This window comes from Myodes glareolus, chromosome 21 (assembly GCF_982192425.1).
Source record: "Myodes glareolus chromosome 21, mMyoGla1.1, whole genome shotgun sequence".
Classification (NCBI taxonomy): domain Eukaryota; kingdom Metazoa; phylum Chordata; class Mammalia; order Rodentia; family Cricetidae; genus Myodes; species Myodes glareolus.
This window is the reverse complement of record NC_142046.1, coordinates 65,127,080-65,145,064: the sequence shown is the minus strand read 5'-3', so window position 1 is coordinate 65,145,064 and position 17,985 is coordinate 65,127,080. Positions and strand designations below refer to the sequence as shown.

At 35.8% G+C, this 17,985-nt stretch overlaps 2 protein-coding genes across 2 annotated transcripts; both read left to right on the top strand.

The window, feature by feature from the left end:
• The first annotated feature begins 608 nt into the window (after positions 1 to 608).
• Positions 609 to 1,556, top strand: LOC125394970 (olfactory receptor 8J3). Its single transcript, XM_048426143.3, has one exon. It carries the CDS (start codon positions 609 to 611, stop codon positions 1,554 to 1,556), a length of 948 nt encoding a protein of 315 aa, XP_048282100.3.
• A 13,681-nt stretch (positions 1,557 to 15,237) lies between these two features.
• LOC125394999 (olfactory receptor 8U9) lies at positions 15,238 to 16,196 on the top strand. The gene is given in 2 exon segments (XM_048426178.3): positions 15,238 to 16,171; positions 16,174 to 16,196. Coding segments are annotated over 2 exon segments (957 nt in total).
• The last annotated feature ends 1,789 nt before the right edge of the window (positions 16,197 to 17,985 follow it).

Sequence of the window (17,985 nt, the reverse complement as noted above, 5' to 3'; positions counted from 1 at the left end):
GAAATGTACAATATACTAAAAACAGAGCTTGGATTGCTGCATTTTTAAATCATTTCCTATGATAACTCAAACAAATCCATGAATATTGACCAGATTCTCAAGGATCTCCAAAAAAATAACAACTATATGGATAATCATCATTCCCCACTTCATATAATCAAATTCAAATAACATATAGAAAATACCATCTTATTCTTCTAGCTATCAAATTTTTCTTTCAATCTTCATCTTTTGCACATTGGCCTACCCAGTGTTATCTCACTACAAAAAAAGCCCATAAAAATTATTAAGTGTATTTTATATTCTTTAAATTTTCTTGTTTTGGTCCAACCTCTCGACTTTTTCCAAACCATACAATTCATAATCATCACAGCAGCAAAAAAATAAATAAATAAAATAAAAAATTTGTGGCTCAAATCAAGTAATCAAAATATTTCTCTCTCTAAAATATCTCCATGATTCACAAGTGAGAAAAACAAGTAGGAAGTCCATTTTGCAATATAACTCTCCACCCAGGAACATCCTATCTAATGACAATTTAGAAATTGCTTCCTTAACTTCTTATGCAATGCTTTTCTTCTCCAAACAGAAGAATTCACAGCTTTTACATGGCTCCTAGAAATACATCTCATGTCACTGAGTTTATTCTTGTGGGTGTTTCAGACCGTCGAGAACTGCAGGTCCCACTTTTCTTTGTCTTCCTGGTCATCTACATGCTGACAGCAGCAGGAAACCTGGGCATCATCACCCTCACCACCGTGGACTCACGACTTCAAACTCCCATGTACTTCTTCCTCAGACACCTGGCTGTCATCAACCTTGGCAACTCCACTGTCATTGCTCCTAAAATGCTGGTCAACTTCTTAGTCAGTAAGAAAACCACCTTGTACTATGAATGTGCCACCCAGCTGGGAGGATTCCTGGTTTTCATTGTAGCCGAGATCTTCATGCTGGCTGTGATGGCCTATGACCGCTATGTGGCCATCTGCAACCCCCTGCTCTACATGGTGGTGGTGTCTCGGCACGTGTGCCTTCTGCTAGTCTCCCTCACATACGTCTATGGCTTTTGCACGGCCATTGTTGTTTCATCTTGTGTGTTCTCTGTGTCTTATTGCTCTTCCAATAAAATCAACCACTTTTACTGTGACAACGTCCCTCTGTTGGCACTGTCCTGTTCTGACACCTACCTCCCAGAAACTGTAGTCTTTATATCTGCAGCTACAAACCTATTTTTTTCCATGAGTATAGTGCTAGTGTCTTATTTCAACATTGTGTTATCTATCCTAAGGATCCGTTCAGCAGAAGGATGGAGGAAAGCCTTTTCCACCTGTGCTTCACATATGGTGGCTGTCACGGTGTTCTACGGAACACTGCTATTCATGTATTTGCAGCCTCAAACTAATCACTCACTAGATACTGATAAGATGGCCTCTGTCTTTTATACACTGGTCATCCCAATGTTGAACCCATTGATCTACAGCCTGCGGAACAAGGATGTGAAGGCTGCACTAAAGAGGTTCGTAACAAATCCATGTAATTCTTTCAAATCAATGTAACTTTAAAACATCTTTGGTTAATAAAGACATGGATATGATTACTCACAATTGTGAAATAAAAAGCAAGATGGCTGACTTACAGGTTTGAAGTCAATCCTGGGCAACAAAAGTCAAGGAGAAAAGCAGAACTGAGATACAAAATAAGTAAATTTTTATGGTTATAATAGTAACCTATGCACATACATGTGAATAACTGCCCACCAGCAATCTAGTAACTAATTTGGAAGAAATGTATCCAAGAACACAAAGATATGGGTCTTTTGTTCTTTTTATTTATTCTTTGAAAATTTCCATTGTATTAAATCTATTTTTATTCTCTCTAACAGCTCTTATTGGATGTCTCACATGCCCAGTCAATTTCACTCTATCTTCCCCTTCCAATTAGTTAATGTTTACAATCCACTGAATATTTTGAATTTTATGTTAACTAACTTGAACTTTGGAGATCAAGTGGGAAAATAAGGGAGAAAGGGGAAAAGGAATATGATAATTAAAGAAAGAAGAAGGTAAAAAAGGAAGATAAGAAATAAGAAAAGTAAATACGGGGAGAAGCCAGGAGAAAGAGAAAATATGAGAGAATATGTGATTGTGAGGTCAAAGGATCAAAATAGTACAGGAAGACCCCCACTGTATTTTCAATAGATAAAGCCAAAGCAATCTCAGTTGAAATGTAAATATGTAGATTTCCATTAAAGCATTTTGTTACCTACAAGATAAGATTCCATACTATGTTTAAATTGTTTACATACTTTATAAGTAATGAGAAACAATTTTTCCAAACAGGAGAATATGTTGATTTGTGTCTATACTATGCCCTTGGGGAATGGACTGATATGTCATTTTATGTTACTTTATCTTGATGGTTTCCTTCCAAATAGTGCAATATGCAAAGTAAAGGTGTCACATGACAATGACGAAAAACGACAAAAACTAATTTGACTAGGAAAGTAGATTAACACGACCTGTGATAAGTCAAGTCTACAAAGGGGCCCTTCATCATGATGTGACAAAGATAGCAATCTACTGCTTTTATTTCTTTACTACGCCTATAACTTTAATCCAAGTATGAGGAAAAACTGAGAAGAAACAGAGCAGCGTAGCAATGCAGAAAATACTGGCCAGTATATTCCCCCAAATCACCATAACATACAGAGAAACTATGACAGCATAGAAGACATTAAGGAGACAGACTAACTACAAGTCTATTTTGGATGGGACAACCTAATGGACATAAAACTAAATTCTGAGTAAAATATGTAATCGATGAATTATAATAAAATATTTGATATTCATCAAGCATACTATTGAGACATAATGGGGCATCTCCTATTTCTCCTGTCATCATATGGGCTTTTATTTTAAAATAAAATCTAGGGCTGAGGATGTCATTTTGCTGGTGAAGTGCTTATTGGTTATGCTTGGAGCCCTAGATTTGATCCCATCACAGCTTTAGACGTGAAGCACAGTTCATGAAATAAAGTTTGGATTCAGGATGTGTTCTTTTTTGTCATATGAGTCTTCTGACAACATAACATCTTTAAAAACAAAAATGAAAAATGAGACAAGTCATGCAAAGTCACACAGTACTGCACACGTGTGTATACATGACACCCCTCTTACATGTACATACACACCACACAAAATAAAAAGCTTAGCTATTGCACCTTACCCATGACTGACGCTTCACTAAATTTCAGCTCTCCTGTTTTGGACAGAAGACATGAGCAATCCTTAGAATTGGAGATCTGATGATGAAGATCAAAAGTTTCAACAGACTTTTTATAGAAAAATAAAATCTGTTTATATGTCAAATTTGTGGACATTTATTGACTAGAATAACTCATGAGACCTCAAATTGTAAATAGTATCACTAAAAATGGGGTAGTTTTATGTCAGAAATTTAAAAATACACAGTTCACATTTCTTAGTTATGTTGATATGTATTTTTATTTCTCGATATCATTTTGTGTTGTTATTTTTTATTTTTCTGTGATTTACCTGATATTTACTCTTATCAACATAAATAGATTTGGAATTGTAACACATACATAGTTAATTAATAGTATCATGATTTTCTTCAGTTATAAAGTCTCCAGATTACTTAACATAATTACTTAAATTGCTCTAATATGAAGTTTTCACGTATATTTCCCCAGTAATAACCCAGAAGGGAATAATTAATTAATAACAGTGTCACCTTGCAATTTAACAAAGCCAGTGGGAGAAGATAAAACTTTTATTTCAAGAGCTTGATAATTAGGATTCAGCAAACCATACACACTTAAATCATGCAAATAAAAATGTAAAAATTAAAACACTGTAGAGTAAATACAGATTCTCCTTAATGTGAATGAACACTGGATTCCCTGGAAAATGCTAAGAATAACTTCTCTGTGCTTATACAGGATGCTGGGTTCAGTATCCTGGCAAAGTGGTTTGAGTAAGAATGTCTCCCTTGTCCCAGGCATTTGAACATTGGTCCCCAATTAGTGATGTTGTTTGGGGCTGTGTGAGAGGAAGTTACTGGGAAAGGCTGTTATTTTGAAAGCCTCTTTATGTTTTCCAGTTTGCTCTCTGTGTTTCATGCTTGACTTTGAAGGTATCAGCTCCTAGTTTCTGTTTTGCAGTCATCTCACTGCCATGATGGAGTTTTACCCCTTTGGACTCATACACTCAAAAAACTTGTTTCTTTTTCAAGTTTATTCTGATCATGCTGCTTTACCCCAGCAGCAGGAAAGTAACTATTACACCTGTGCAGACCACTTCACACACAACTCTACCAACCAATAACAGGATTGTAAGAACGGACGTCTCCTTATTGATTACTTAGTGCACAAGTCAAATCTACTCCACTCACTGAAATATCATCCTTTGTGCTGAAGTGAATTCTTATAATTTTATCTTTATATTCTGAAAGCAAACAAAAACATCTATTTCAAAACAAACCACTCTATTAACAAAATAAGAATCCCAACAGATAAGAGACACACCTCGAATTTCATATCTCAAATTCACAGTTTCAAGAAAGTTGAAAATAAGAAAACAGCTTTTGTAGAAATTTCACTGAAAATAAAATGTGTTAAATTATAAAAACAAGTATAATAATGATTAATATTTTACATGTAGTAAATCATTACTAATGCTACTGCACAATTACAACAACAACAACAACAACAATAATAATAAGCTTTTCTCTTTGAGATAAAAATTAACCATGAAGAGTCACGTAAAGTATAAAGAAATGGCATTTCAGCAGCTATCTCTAATAGGAGCATGATGAATGCATAGTGGTCATTGATTAATTTGTCATCTTCGTAATAAAAGCTACTTCAGGGGCTAGAGAGGCAGCAAAGCAATTAAGAGCTCATTTTGCTCTTCTAGAGGTGCTGTGTTTTGTTTTCACTACTGACTAGGAGTTCAAACCATACGTAACTACAGTTCCTGAGGATCTGATGCCTTCTTCTGAAACCTGTGGGTATTGAACAGACATGGTACACATACCTACCTTTAGGCAAAACATTTGAAAAGATAAACAAATATGTTTTCAAAGACAAAATCATCATTAAAAGGACAATATCCTATAGGCTATTTTCACTCTAAACTACTTCAGAAATACTTCAGTATTTACTGTGTACAAAGTATTATTTTAGGTTCTCATGATGAAATCATAAATGAAAGGGACGTGATCAAGCAGGCCATTCTTCAGCGACAGGGTCCTAAGTGAGAGGTTGGTACATGAGAAGATTGGAAGACAAAAATCTGGGATCAGAATGTCTTGCATAAACTGACGTCTTATGCCAAGCAAGTTTATTAAGAAGTACAATTTATTATATGCCACTTACAATAGAAAAATAGGAGAGAATGAACAACAAGGCATCAGACAATGAAACAAAATCAGTAGAAAAACAAACAATGCTTCATACACAAAATTAAACAAGGTTACACATGAACACAGGCTATCTCTGGAGGGGTTTTTCTGGGTCCAACAGCATCTTGGCAACCGGGAACCAAGGCATTCAACAAAGTCGCACCAGGCAACAAACCTTAAACAAGAGACTTAATGGGGAGAGTCACAAATGGTGGCTGCTTCTGAGCAGAAACAGAGACAGCTGAGGACTGGGTTGAGGGCCAGGTTTATAGCATATTGGAAACATGTACTATGACCTATTGGAAAAGTACAATGCAGTCAAAAGTATTGATTAGCCTTGACTCTGAAACACTCTTTGGTTTTTAAAGCAGAGTCTCAGATCTGGGATTTCCAAGACTCAGAGCTCTGGTCAGTCCGGGGTCAGGGTAATTTTCCACTGTCAGGTTACCCTAAAATCTCAAGGACATTGAGACAAAGCACACAGTGGCCAGTGGACTTGGCACTAATTACCATAGCACCATGTGGTAGAAAGACGTGGGTTCTCTGGATCTGAAACCAAATCTCTACCAGTTCTTCGTCCCCATCTGTTACAGGCTCTGCTAAGCATATTTTCATTTTAAAGGAGTAACTGTATTCCTTCTACATACATCAGGGTATCCGGGAAGTGTAAGGTCTGTCTAGCCCCGGACACAAAATTTCATTCTTTACGAAACTTCTGCTGTGGTGTAATGATTAATAAAAAAATGCAAGATGACATGAGAAAATTATCAGGGTTTATTAATATGAAGAATGAGTGTTCCTAGAAAACGGAATAGCAGATGCACAACATGAGAAAAGAATGAAATTCCAAGTGTCTATCAACCAATCGAAAGAACAAACAATCAAATAAAAAATGGAATACAATCCTAAACACAGAACTCTCAACAGAGGAATCTAAAATGGCTGAAACACTTAAGGAGATGCTCAACCTCCTTAGCCATCAGAGAAATTTAAATCAAAACAATTCTGAGATTAAATCTTACACCTGTAAGAATGGTCAAGATCAAAAACACTGAGGACAATTTATGCTGGAGAAGTTGTAGGGTAAAGTGAACATTCCTGCATTATAGTGGAAGAGCAAGCCGGTACAGCCCCTTTGGATGTAAGTATAGCGATTTCTCAAAAAATTAGGAAATAACCTTCCTCAAGTTCCAGTAGTATCACTTTTGGGCATATACCCAAAGGATGTTCAATCATACCACAAGGACATGTGCACAGTTATGTTCATAGCAGCATTGTTTGTCATAGCCAGAACCTAGAAACAACCTAAAAGCCCCTCAACAGAAGAAAGGATAAGAAAAATGTAATACATTTACATAAAGGAGTTTTACACAGCGGAGAAAAGTAATGACATCTAGAAGAAATGGGCAAATGGATAGATCTATAAAACATCATATTGAGTGAGGCAACCCAGACCCAGAAAGGTCAATAATATCTCTATCAAACTCTTTCCTTCAGGACACAGGAAATCCGAAAAAAAAGAGGAGACAGGAAGTCTGTAATAGTCAGAGGAGATGGAGAATACCAAGTAAACAAGCCTTTCTTGACACAAGAGAGCTGGCACACATGACAACTCACAGATACTGAAGCAGTATGCGTAGGGCCTACATGGGTGTGTATCAGACAGTGTCCTAGAGCTAGAAGGAAAAGTGAACACATGTCAACATCCCTAATCCTAAACTATTTCCAAATGATAACCACTTGCAAATGATAAATGAGTTCTCACCAAGGGAGTCTCACTGGGAAAACAAACTACTCATAGGGACAGATCACATCTGCAGACACAGATGACCAGCAGAAGATAAGCTCAATGGTGTTTTGGAGTGTGTCTTATCTGAACTTTTTAAAATTTTTCAATTTTTTTATTCTGCTTCTTTTCTTCATCATGTTTTTCATGACTTTAAAATAATGACTCCAGTTCCCTCCTGTAGTTAGTTTTCAGGGAAACATACTCTACCTGTTTGCTTCCAAAATGTTTCTGGTTCCTAGGATAACCCGTGTCTTTGGCAGACAATCAATAAATTAATCTTTTTTCCTTGCTTGTCTTCTACCTTAAGTTCTTTCTACTCCCTTTTCCATGATGATCCCTGAGCCTTAGTGGTATTAGCATAAATGGCCGTCTGGGCACTCAGTCTTCCCTAGTCCCAGCATCCCTAACAATGATGTGTCACTGCATTTGCTGCCATGAAAATTTTTGCACTGAAGACTGCTTGTCTTTCTTAGAGATGCTTTTATCCTGTTTAGACTTCAATAAAACACCATAAACTTGTAGATTAAATAATAAAAGTAAGTTTTCTCACTATTCTAGATCCAGAGGTCCAGCAAAGATCAATGTTCTGTCGGATTCAATCAGTAGTAGCTAAGGCTCTCTTTCTGACATTCTTGATAATTACAGACACTCTGTGGGTTCAATAACCTCATCTTTATAAGGGGAAAGAAAAGAGGTAGCAGAGAAGTGGGGAAGATAAAGGTAGATAGATTGATTAAAAATACATTCCCTGTTCTGTCTTTTCTCAGAAGGCACTAGAGTCATCACAAAGCTGCCACCTCCATGATGTCTTCTAACACTAATTGCATCTCACAGGTACCATCTTAAAAGACTATTTTTTTTTTAGGGGTTTAAGGTTTAACACATGATCTTTAGGAGAAAAAAAATAAGTCCATTGGAGGATCATTGTCCCTAATATATTAAAATCATATTCTTTACATGGTGTCTCCAAGTAACAATCAAAAAGACTATCAGGGAACCTGAATGGGTGCTGTGCACTGCGCCCCCGTCTGCGACACTATGCGCTACAATACGGTTCGTGAGCATTGGGCAAGGGGCTGGAGGTTGAAATACACAAACACACAAAGAGACAAAAAGACAAAGCCACGGACCTCTAATCACTGGTAAGAAGCCCTTTATTCAATAGCACCATGGAGGCTTATATAACCCAACAGTCAAGTGGGCCAACAGGTGAAAACCTTTTCCTCTGATCTTCAAGGCAGCTTTTAGTAACTCTAATCAGAAGGCTCTAGCAGGGAAGACCAGCTGAAGGCCAGGACTTCAAATTTTCCCAACAAATGAGAACAACCTAGTCCCTCTGCATGTGTATAACAACCATGTAGCTTGGTCTCTTAGTAAGGCATCTAACAGTAAGAGCAGGACCTTTCCCTGGCACTTAGGTTATTTCTGGTAACCATTAGCCATACTAGATTACCTGGCCCTGCTTCAACATAAGGCGACAAGCTTCGCTCTGCCTCAACTTGATGTGCAAGTCAATGGGAGACCTGTGTTTTTCTGAATGGAGATGGAGGAGGAGTGGGTAAGGAGACAAGTAGATAGGAAAGGGGAGGGAACAAAAGGAAAGGATGGAGAAGACAGTGGTTGCTTTGTAAAATAAATGAAAAAAGTAATTAAAATAAAAAACAATGATGTGTTTTAGATCATATAGTTTAGTGACTAAATCAATATCAGAAACCAACACCTTAGAAGAAGAAGCACATACTTATTGAGTATTTCAAAACAGCAAATAAACACAGCATTATGTTTAACAGTCCTCTAAAGTATATTTTTGCAACTTAGTTCTTCCAAATATATGCAAATTTTAAGAATTAACACATGGAAGTTCTTCTGTAGTTGTTCTATATAGCTATTTTATTGTGCTTTATATGCAATGTTTCGTTTTTTAAGTATTACTGGTTCTTTGTGAATTTCTCATCACACATTCCAATCTCACTTATCTCTCTGTCTCCTCGCATCTGCCTACTGCCCTTGCAACCTCTCCCAAAATTGAAACCAAATGTAAAAGAAAAACCTAAAACCAAGCAGAAATAATATAAAGAATGAAAATCAGAAAAAATGACAGTTCCCAAGACAGCATATTAGGGCAACGATATGAAAAAGCAGAGCTTAAGATCTGTGGTTTCTGAAAACCAAAAAATTATATTAATTATCTCTCACCTGCTTTGGATATCTATGCCCCAAAGACATAGACTAAAATTTTTCATGACTAAATCTTCTTACATCATTCTTCTAAGTAGATCCTTTGGGATAGTTTCACTAATAAAAGTCAATAGTTTGTTGCTGTTCAAGCATTACGTGCAGAAGAAATAGAACTCAGGTTTTCCAAGTAAGTTCAATAATCAGGTTTTGACATTAGTGACAAATATGTATTTTAAAATTAAAGACCATAAAGATCTTTGGACTGAAAAATTTTAGGTAACATTTTCTGAAATAAAGCAAAATATTGTATTCTTGTATTATTTTAATTTACTTTAATATACTTCATAGTATATAGAATATATAATTAGATTGTGGTGGGGAAGTATTTGAAAAGTCTAAAATCCATTAAAGATTTTAATTTATGTCAAAACCTCACTTCTTGAAGTTTCTTCTTGAAAGTCTGTCTTTTGAGAGTTCTTTAAGAGTAGAAGGACAATTGTTGATTAGGCAGCCAGTACCTATGCCTAGACTTAAAACTCCACTATAATTTTTTTCTTTGATAAAATAGCATGAGTAATTTGCAACCCAGAAGGAACTTTCGCATCTATGCTTTAGGAGGAGCTTACTTACCTCTATTTCATATTTCAGTAGCTAAGCCAAGCATTCCAAATAAGAAACAAGATCACCAGTGCATAGCATTGCCCTAATTTAATCACTAACCACTAATTTTAATGCTATGTTATCATTATGATAAAAAATACATCAAATATGCCAATGCAGACAAAGGAAAATGACCAAGGCCTCGATTCACAGAAAATAAAAAGTACAGAAGCCTAAATAATTTTGAGAGTGGGAGACATAGTCTCCCCGGAAAATGTTACGCAAATTGGTTGTCCAATACTAAACAGTCAGCCTTGAAAGTATATGTATAAATCACATTATACAAACTAAAGAGGTTGTTTTGTATATTTTTGGAATATAAATGTATAATTATATGCATATAAAATAGTAATTAATGAAAAGAAAGGCTATGAATTTGAACAAGAGCAAACAGAGTTATATAGGAGGTATTAGAAGGACAAAATGGAAATGGGAAATGATACAGTATTATAATTCTAAAAACATGCTAAGTAATTCAAAAAATGAGCTATCTATTGTGTGACAGACTTAGAATATCAAGAACGTCCACTGGTGTAGACAGGATCAGAGATTTGTCTAACTTATGTGCATTTTGTGAGGAAGTACTCAACATTTGTGTTGTATGAATGCTAGGAAAAGACAGGTCATTTGTAACACTTTCTCTGAGGAAGATAGAGTTTTTCATGATTTTGATTTAGTATTAAAAGATGCATGATGTTCAAGCAAATGCATACACAATTTTGTAAGTATATGTGCAAACATATTTCTTTTGCACAGGACTGTAAGTTAAAAACAGTTGATGGTAGTTCTGGGTATAAGAAAACATGATACACTATTTCAGAAAAGCAGTGAAATAAATTATCCCAAGAAACCAGGAAATGGTTAAAGGGAAGCCATGCATGTTTGTATTCTTACAGTTGATAGCGAGACTGACAGAAAAATGAGTGGAAAAATGAGAAGAGCTAAACATACACAATGAAGCTCTATGAGAAGGTGCTTTTCTTGAAACATTTTTAGCAAAGAGAAACAAGAGTCAGTACTCTTTCAAAATTTAGACAGTCACATCTCTATATATGAGGTATAACTTTGAATATTTTCATATTCTGTGGCAGTCTTTTTTTTCGTTTTTTTCTCTTTTTTGGTTTTTCAAGAAAGGGTTTCTCTGTATAGCTTTGGCTGTCCTGGAACTCACCTTGTAGGCCAGGCTAACCTCAAAACAACAGAGATCTGCCTGCCTCTGCCTCCTGAGTGCTGGGATTAAAGGGATAGATAGATAGATAGATAGATAGATAGATAGATAGATAGATAGATAGATATAGATATAGATATAAGATAATATATATTAAGATATATATGTATCTTAATCAGAGGTAGAAACATATAGTACAATATAATAAATATATCCTAAAATTGGATCAACATAGAAAGCATTTTAAACAGAGGTAGAAACATGCATGCATACAATATGACAAAATAACTTTACATAGATGCATAAACATTTGAAACAGAAATGGAAGCATATTCAGTTTCAAACAGAAACACAAACAATTTTACATATGTATCAGTATACAAAAATCTATACCAATACAAAGTGTCTATTACAACAGTTTATAGTTAGATACACTAATCTACCTATCACCATATCTCTTCATCTCAAAGCAAACATATGAGAGTGAAAGCTTCTTTGCTTTGTATTTTTACTCTTTCATTTAAAAATTCATGTGTGTGCTTAAAGATGATATAGAACGAAATAGAATGAAGTGCTTGTGTATGTGTTTGTGTGTGTGTGTGAGAGAGAGAGATGTGTGTGTATGTACATGTCTGTGAGTGCACATGTGCATGCAATTATGAAGGTAAGAGACCTCAATTTAAACCTCTTTTCACCCTATTTTTAGACAGATTTCTCCAAAGCTATAGAGCTCTCAGACTGAGCTACACTGACAGGCCAATGAGCTTCACATATACTCCTGTGTCTGTGCACCTATTACCTGGATTACAGAAGTGTGCTGCCATTATGACTGGCTCTAATTTGAGTGTTTGGGATCTAAACTCAAACCTACCCACTTCCTTGGCCAGCAAGTACTTTAAGCATCGAGACATCTCAAGAAATCCTACAATGCAATTCTTTTGTATAAAATAAATTGAAATTGAAAATAAAATTACCTAATATGTAGCACTTGCCCTAAAAACATCTCAAATTAAAACAAAGAAATAATTTCATCATCTGAAATCATTCTGAGATACGTAAATACATTAGTCAGAAAGAAATTTGTTGCCAGGCAGTGGTGGTTGTTTACTCTTTTAATCCCAACACTCAGGAGGCAGATGCAGGCAGATCTCTGTGAGTTGGAGGCCAGACTGGTTTACAGGAGCTAGTTCCAGGACAGGCTCCAAAGGTACAGAGAGAAACCCTGTCTCGAAAAAACTAAAAAAGTTTTAAAAAAGAAAAAAAAAGGAAAAGAAAAAAAGGAAGAAAAATGTGTTACCTTTGTTCATGCTGTGGAACATTTGTTTTAATGATGCAAAGATATGTTACATTTTTTATATTGCATTTCATTAACTGTGAATCGACATTACTTTGTCTGTCTAAAATACCTGAGTGGTTAATAAAGAGCTGAACAGCCAATAGCAAGGTGGAAGAAAGGATAGATGGACCTGACAGGCAGAGGGAGTAAATAGAAGAAATAAGAGAAATCTGGGGAAAGGGGAGGAATGAGAAAAGTAGGAGAGAAGACACCAGGGACCAGCCACCCAGCTACATAGCAAGCCACAGAGTAAGTTTAAAAAAGATATACAGAAAGAGAGAAAGGTAAAAAGCCCAGAGGCAAAAGGTTAATGGGATATTTTAAGAGATGGTGGCAAGAAACAAGTCAAGTTAAAGCCAGGCATTCATATGTAAGAATAATCCTCTGGGCATTTATTTGCCAGTTGGGTAGCAGACCCCCAAAGACCAAAGAGTAAAAGCACACAAAAAACAACCAACTACATAAAATCAGGAACTCCAAGTTTTTGCATGTATAATGTTTTATTAAATAAGGTGTTTTTAAAGTCATTTATTTTTCTGAAATTTTATTTGAATTTTTCATAGATGGAAAATACATTAAATTATGAGATTTGATAGGAAGAATAATTGCATATGTTATATTACCTGTGCATAGGTAAAAGTTTAAAAAGACAGGCAAATATATGAAGGCACTGCACTTACAGTACAATACTGATAAAATAATGGTGATATAGTTTGTGTGTGCATGCATGTGTGTATGTGTGTGCATGTATGTATTGTTGTGCATGCATGTGTGTGTGCATATATGTATTATTGTGTGCATGAAACTGTGTGCTTGCATGTGTGTACGTGCATGTGTGTATGTGTGTACATGCATGTATTTTTGTGTGCGTGCATGTGCGTGCATGTATGTATCGTTGTGTTCATGCATGTGAGTGTGTGCATGTATGTATGTCTATGCATGTGTATATGTGTACATACATGTGTGTGCATGTGTGTGTGAGTGTGAGTGCATGTTTGTGTGCATCAGCCACAAAGAAAAAGTGACATGATCTAAGTAAACTTACATAAATCAGTTGGAAAGCAATAGTACTTTTTAATTAAAGTTATTTAATGATGTGAGCATTATTTGCTTTGAATATGAAGATTACTTTATAACTGTATGTCACACACAAACAAATAGGAGAAACATTTTAGACCTGCAGTGGTGGGAGTTACTGGTGCAGACACCTTCAATGAATCACAGCTTCTGTTCTTACCATACCTTTTCCTCCTTTCTGTGTGTCTTTCTTATTTGTCCTTTTTGTTTGTTCATTTGTTTTCTTTCTGTTGCTTATTGTTCTTGTTTTTGAGACAGAGTATAAAGTAGCCTGAGTTAGCCTTTTTATATGTAAATGAGGTGACTTTGAATTTGTGATTCCTGCTGCTTTCACTTCTCCAATTCTGAGATTACAGGATGCACCACCACACTTAGATCCTTCCTTCTGACTACCCTTATTTCCCATTTGTACATCATTTGTATACTCCTTAGGATGTGTTCTGCTGAGGGGAGATATGCAGTCATAATGAGGATATAATCATGAAGTGCTCTGTACATTGTAGGAACCCCATTTTTGAATTCTAGCTGTCTAATCACACTTCACACACTGAGCCTCTTAAGAGAATCTTCTCATTTATTTGTAAAATGGATACTTTACAAAATGATAGGATTAAAAAGAAAGAAAGAGAAGTAAATAAGCACATCATTGTGTTTGTCATCATGCTACCCATATGCATTTCTAAGACAATTACTGATGTTTGTAAGTGGCTGGAACCCATAGGATAAGGGTCCTAAATAGTAAGGTATCAAGGGGGATGATCCAGGATTGAGAGACAAAGAAGACAAAGCAACAGCCAGGACCGGGGGCTCTTGTATAAGCTGATGACTTATTCGAAGCAAGTTTATAAAAAAGCACAGCAACCTGTGTACTATTTGAAAAGGGAGAAATGGGCCACGGTCAACAGAGAACTAACAGACAAATTGTCAAAGGGAACACAGGATACTTCAGACACAATCACCTTAGAACTGTTAACCACAATCCAAGGGAAAGAATCAGTTTCCCAGAATGTACAGTGACTTCCAGGCAGTGACTCCAGGCCTAAGCTAGGTTTGCCAAGTCTGTTTCTGGATAGTCAACTAAAGCTCCCTTTGTCCTTTTGAGAAAACATAGAGTCAATCTGACTCCCAACATGTGATAAGCTATGATAATTTCTGTAAAGTATATAATAGATATAGAGGTAAAGAATAGAATTTTGTGTTTTTTATGGGAGCAAAATGTAGTTTATTTTTTATAGAAATGATTATTCCATTAGAATATATTCATCTTTTATTGTATCAATGTCAACATTTTCTGATAAATATTTGTTTTACATATTCAAAAAATTAATGTTGAGTTTTAAACAATAAGTAGCAACTTCAGGAAAAGATTAAACCAGGAGACTGGCTCCTATCCTCTTTTCAATTTAGACTGAGAGAGATGTCTCCAAAAAATACCTCATCATAATCATCTCTTGCTCTGACTCCAAAAGACTTAATCATTGTCCAATTCAGCTATTACTTTCATGTTAACAATATAATTGGTTTCACTACATTAAGAGAAAATATTCTTGTCAAAATGTTGGTCACCTTTTTTCTATTGATTTGCACACAGATTTGTGAAGACTCATGACTCAGATAAACTGCACCCAGGTGACAGAGTTCATTCTTGTGGGCCTCACAGATCGCCAGGAGCTAAAGATGCCCCTCTTTGTGGTATTCTTATCCATCTATCTTTTCACGACAATTGGCAACCTGGGTTTGATTCTGGTTATTAAAAGAGATGCAAGACTCAACACGCCAATGTACTTCTTCCTCAGCAACTTGGCTTTTGTTGATTTCTGCTACTCCTCTGTCATTACACCCAAGATGCTTGGGAATTTCTTGTATCAAAAAAACGTGATATCCTTCAATGCATGTGCTGCCCAGTTAGGCTGTTTCCTAGCCTTCATGACAGCTGAGTGTTTGCTATTGGCTTCCATGGCCTATGACAGGTATGTGGCCATATGTAACCCTCTACTCTATATGGTCTTAATGTCCCCAGGGATTTGCCTTCAGCTTGTAGCTACACCCTATTGCTACAGCTTCCTGGTAGCCCTGTTTCACGCCATCCTCACCTTTCGCCTATGCTATTGCCATTCCAATATCATCAATCACTTCTACTGTGATGACATGCCTCTTCTCAGGCTAACTTGCTCAGACACTCACTCTAAACAGCTATGGATCTTTGCCTGTGCTGGCATCATGTTCATATCCTCTCTTCTCATTGTTTTTATTTCCTATACATTCATTATTTCTGCCATCCTGAGGATACGCTCAGCTGAGGGAAGACGCAAGGCTTTCTCCACATGTGGTTCCCACATGTTGGCAGTAACCATTTTCTATGGAACCCTCATCTTTATGTACTTGCAGCCCAGTTCTAACCACTCTCTAGACACAGACAAAATGGCTTCTGTCTTCTATACAGTGATCATCCCTATGTTGAATCCCTTGATCTACAGCTTAAGGAATAAGGAAGTGAAGGATGCCATGAAGAAATTCATTATCTTTAGGAATCAAACACTTATGTCATGAAATTAAGAAAATGACTTGAATAAATAATAATGGTCTATGTGTGTTCCATCTTTTTCTAATAAAATACTATTAACATGTCTACTTTTTCAATTTATTATATGAATATATAGAAAATGTCTTTCCTATATAGAGAAATTTTCAATGCAGAATGTAATTTCATATATAAAACAAGATGCAATAATTTGGAAGCCATTCTTTCATTTCTGAAATGGGAAATGTACAACAAAAATTATATGGTGATACGATTTTATATCAAATTCCAACTGAAAAAATTACAATCTATTCTTTTTTGTTTTTTAATTATAATTTTAAGATTATAGTATAATTACAATATTTTTTCCTTCCATTTCCTCCATCCAAAATATATTCCTTCCATATATCCTTGGAACTATGTGTGTAGTTTCTGATTTTACTGAGAAACACAATCTCACAGTAGACTCCTGGGTCCATTGACTCTTACACTGTTTCTGCACCCTCTTCCCATCTTTCCCAGGGTTTCATGAGGATTAGGAGCAGGAGTGTTTGTAGAGGGGGACTGAAACCCATTACTGCCCCCTTAGGTTTGTCACATCAGGTTGGACATTGTGTGGTTAATAGGCATCATAGCTGGATGGGACTATTGGTTACTTCCTTCCTTTGGAATTTTGCATAATGCTTTCTGGTCCTATGAAACTAGTCATCAGAGCAAGGCATTCACATAAGTTCCAACAAATGGTGCTGGCATTACTGGATGACAACATGTAAAGCAATGTAAATAGATTTATATCTATTCCATGTATGAAACTTAAGTCCAAATGAATCAAAGACCTCAACATAAATCCCAACACATTGAATCTCAATGAAGAAAAAGTGGGCAGTAGCCTTGAATGCATGGGGACAGAAGAGCACTTCCTAAATATAACCCCAGCAGCACAAACACTGAGAGCAGCAATTAATAAATGGGAACACCTGAAACTGAGAAGCTTCTGTAAAGCAAATGACACAGTCACTAAGGAAAAATAGCAGTCTACTGAATGGGAAAGATCTTCAGTAACCCCATATCAGACAGAGGACTAATCTCTAATCTCTAAAATATACAAAGAGTTCAAGGACTAGAGATCACTCCCCTCCTGCTATTCCTCTCTCCGTGACTATTAATGTTTATATGGTCAGAGGTAGAATTCAGAGAAATGCTCAATTATTCCTCCCACTTCAGTACTCTTACTCTCCCCTAGTAATGATCCACATAAAAAACAATAGCCTAAATTTTTCTCTGTTTTTAATTTCTTGAAAACAAATATGAAACTCTTAGACCACATTTTCTTTATGAATTTAGCAAATTACTTATTGATGGTAGGACCACCACATTCTAATTCCATTCATGTCAATGATTGCACAGGGCTTTCTATTATCATGGCTGTCTTGAATATTCTTTACAAAGTAACTCTTTAAGTAAATTGTTTTAATATGCTGCTTGGCATATGCTATATAATTCCCATTTTATCTTTTGGAAAATATAATTCAAGGATAGAATCCTTGGGAAGGACAACATATTTTAAGCAAATGTACTCGTAATAGTTGAAATAATAAAGACCATGTAGCCAGTAGCGACCAAGCATACCCAGGTAATCAGCCATTTCTTATTAAGGTGTGGTATATATAGCATAACAAAATCTAATTTGACTGCAAAAGATCATCATGTCTCTATCAGTATTACATAATAAAAAATAAAAAATAATTTTAAAAATATTAATTTTTACAGTGTATTTAATATTTTTAAAATGTAGTCTAATGTAGTTTCATGAGTAGTGACAGGAGACATAG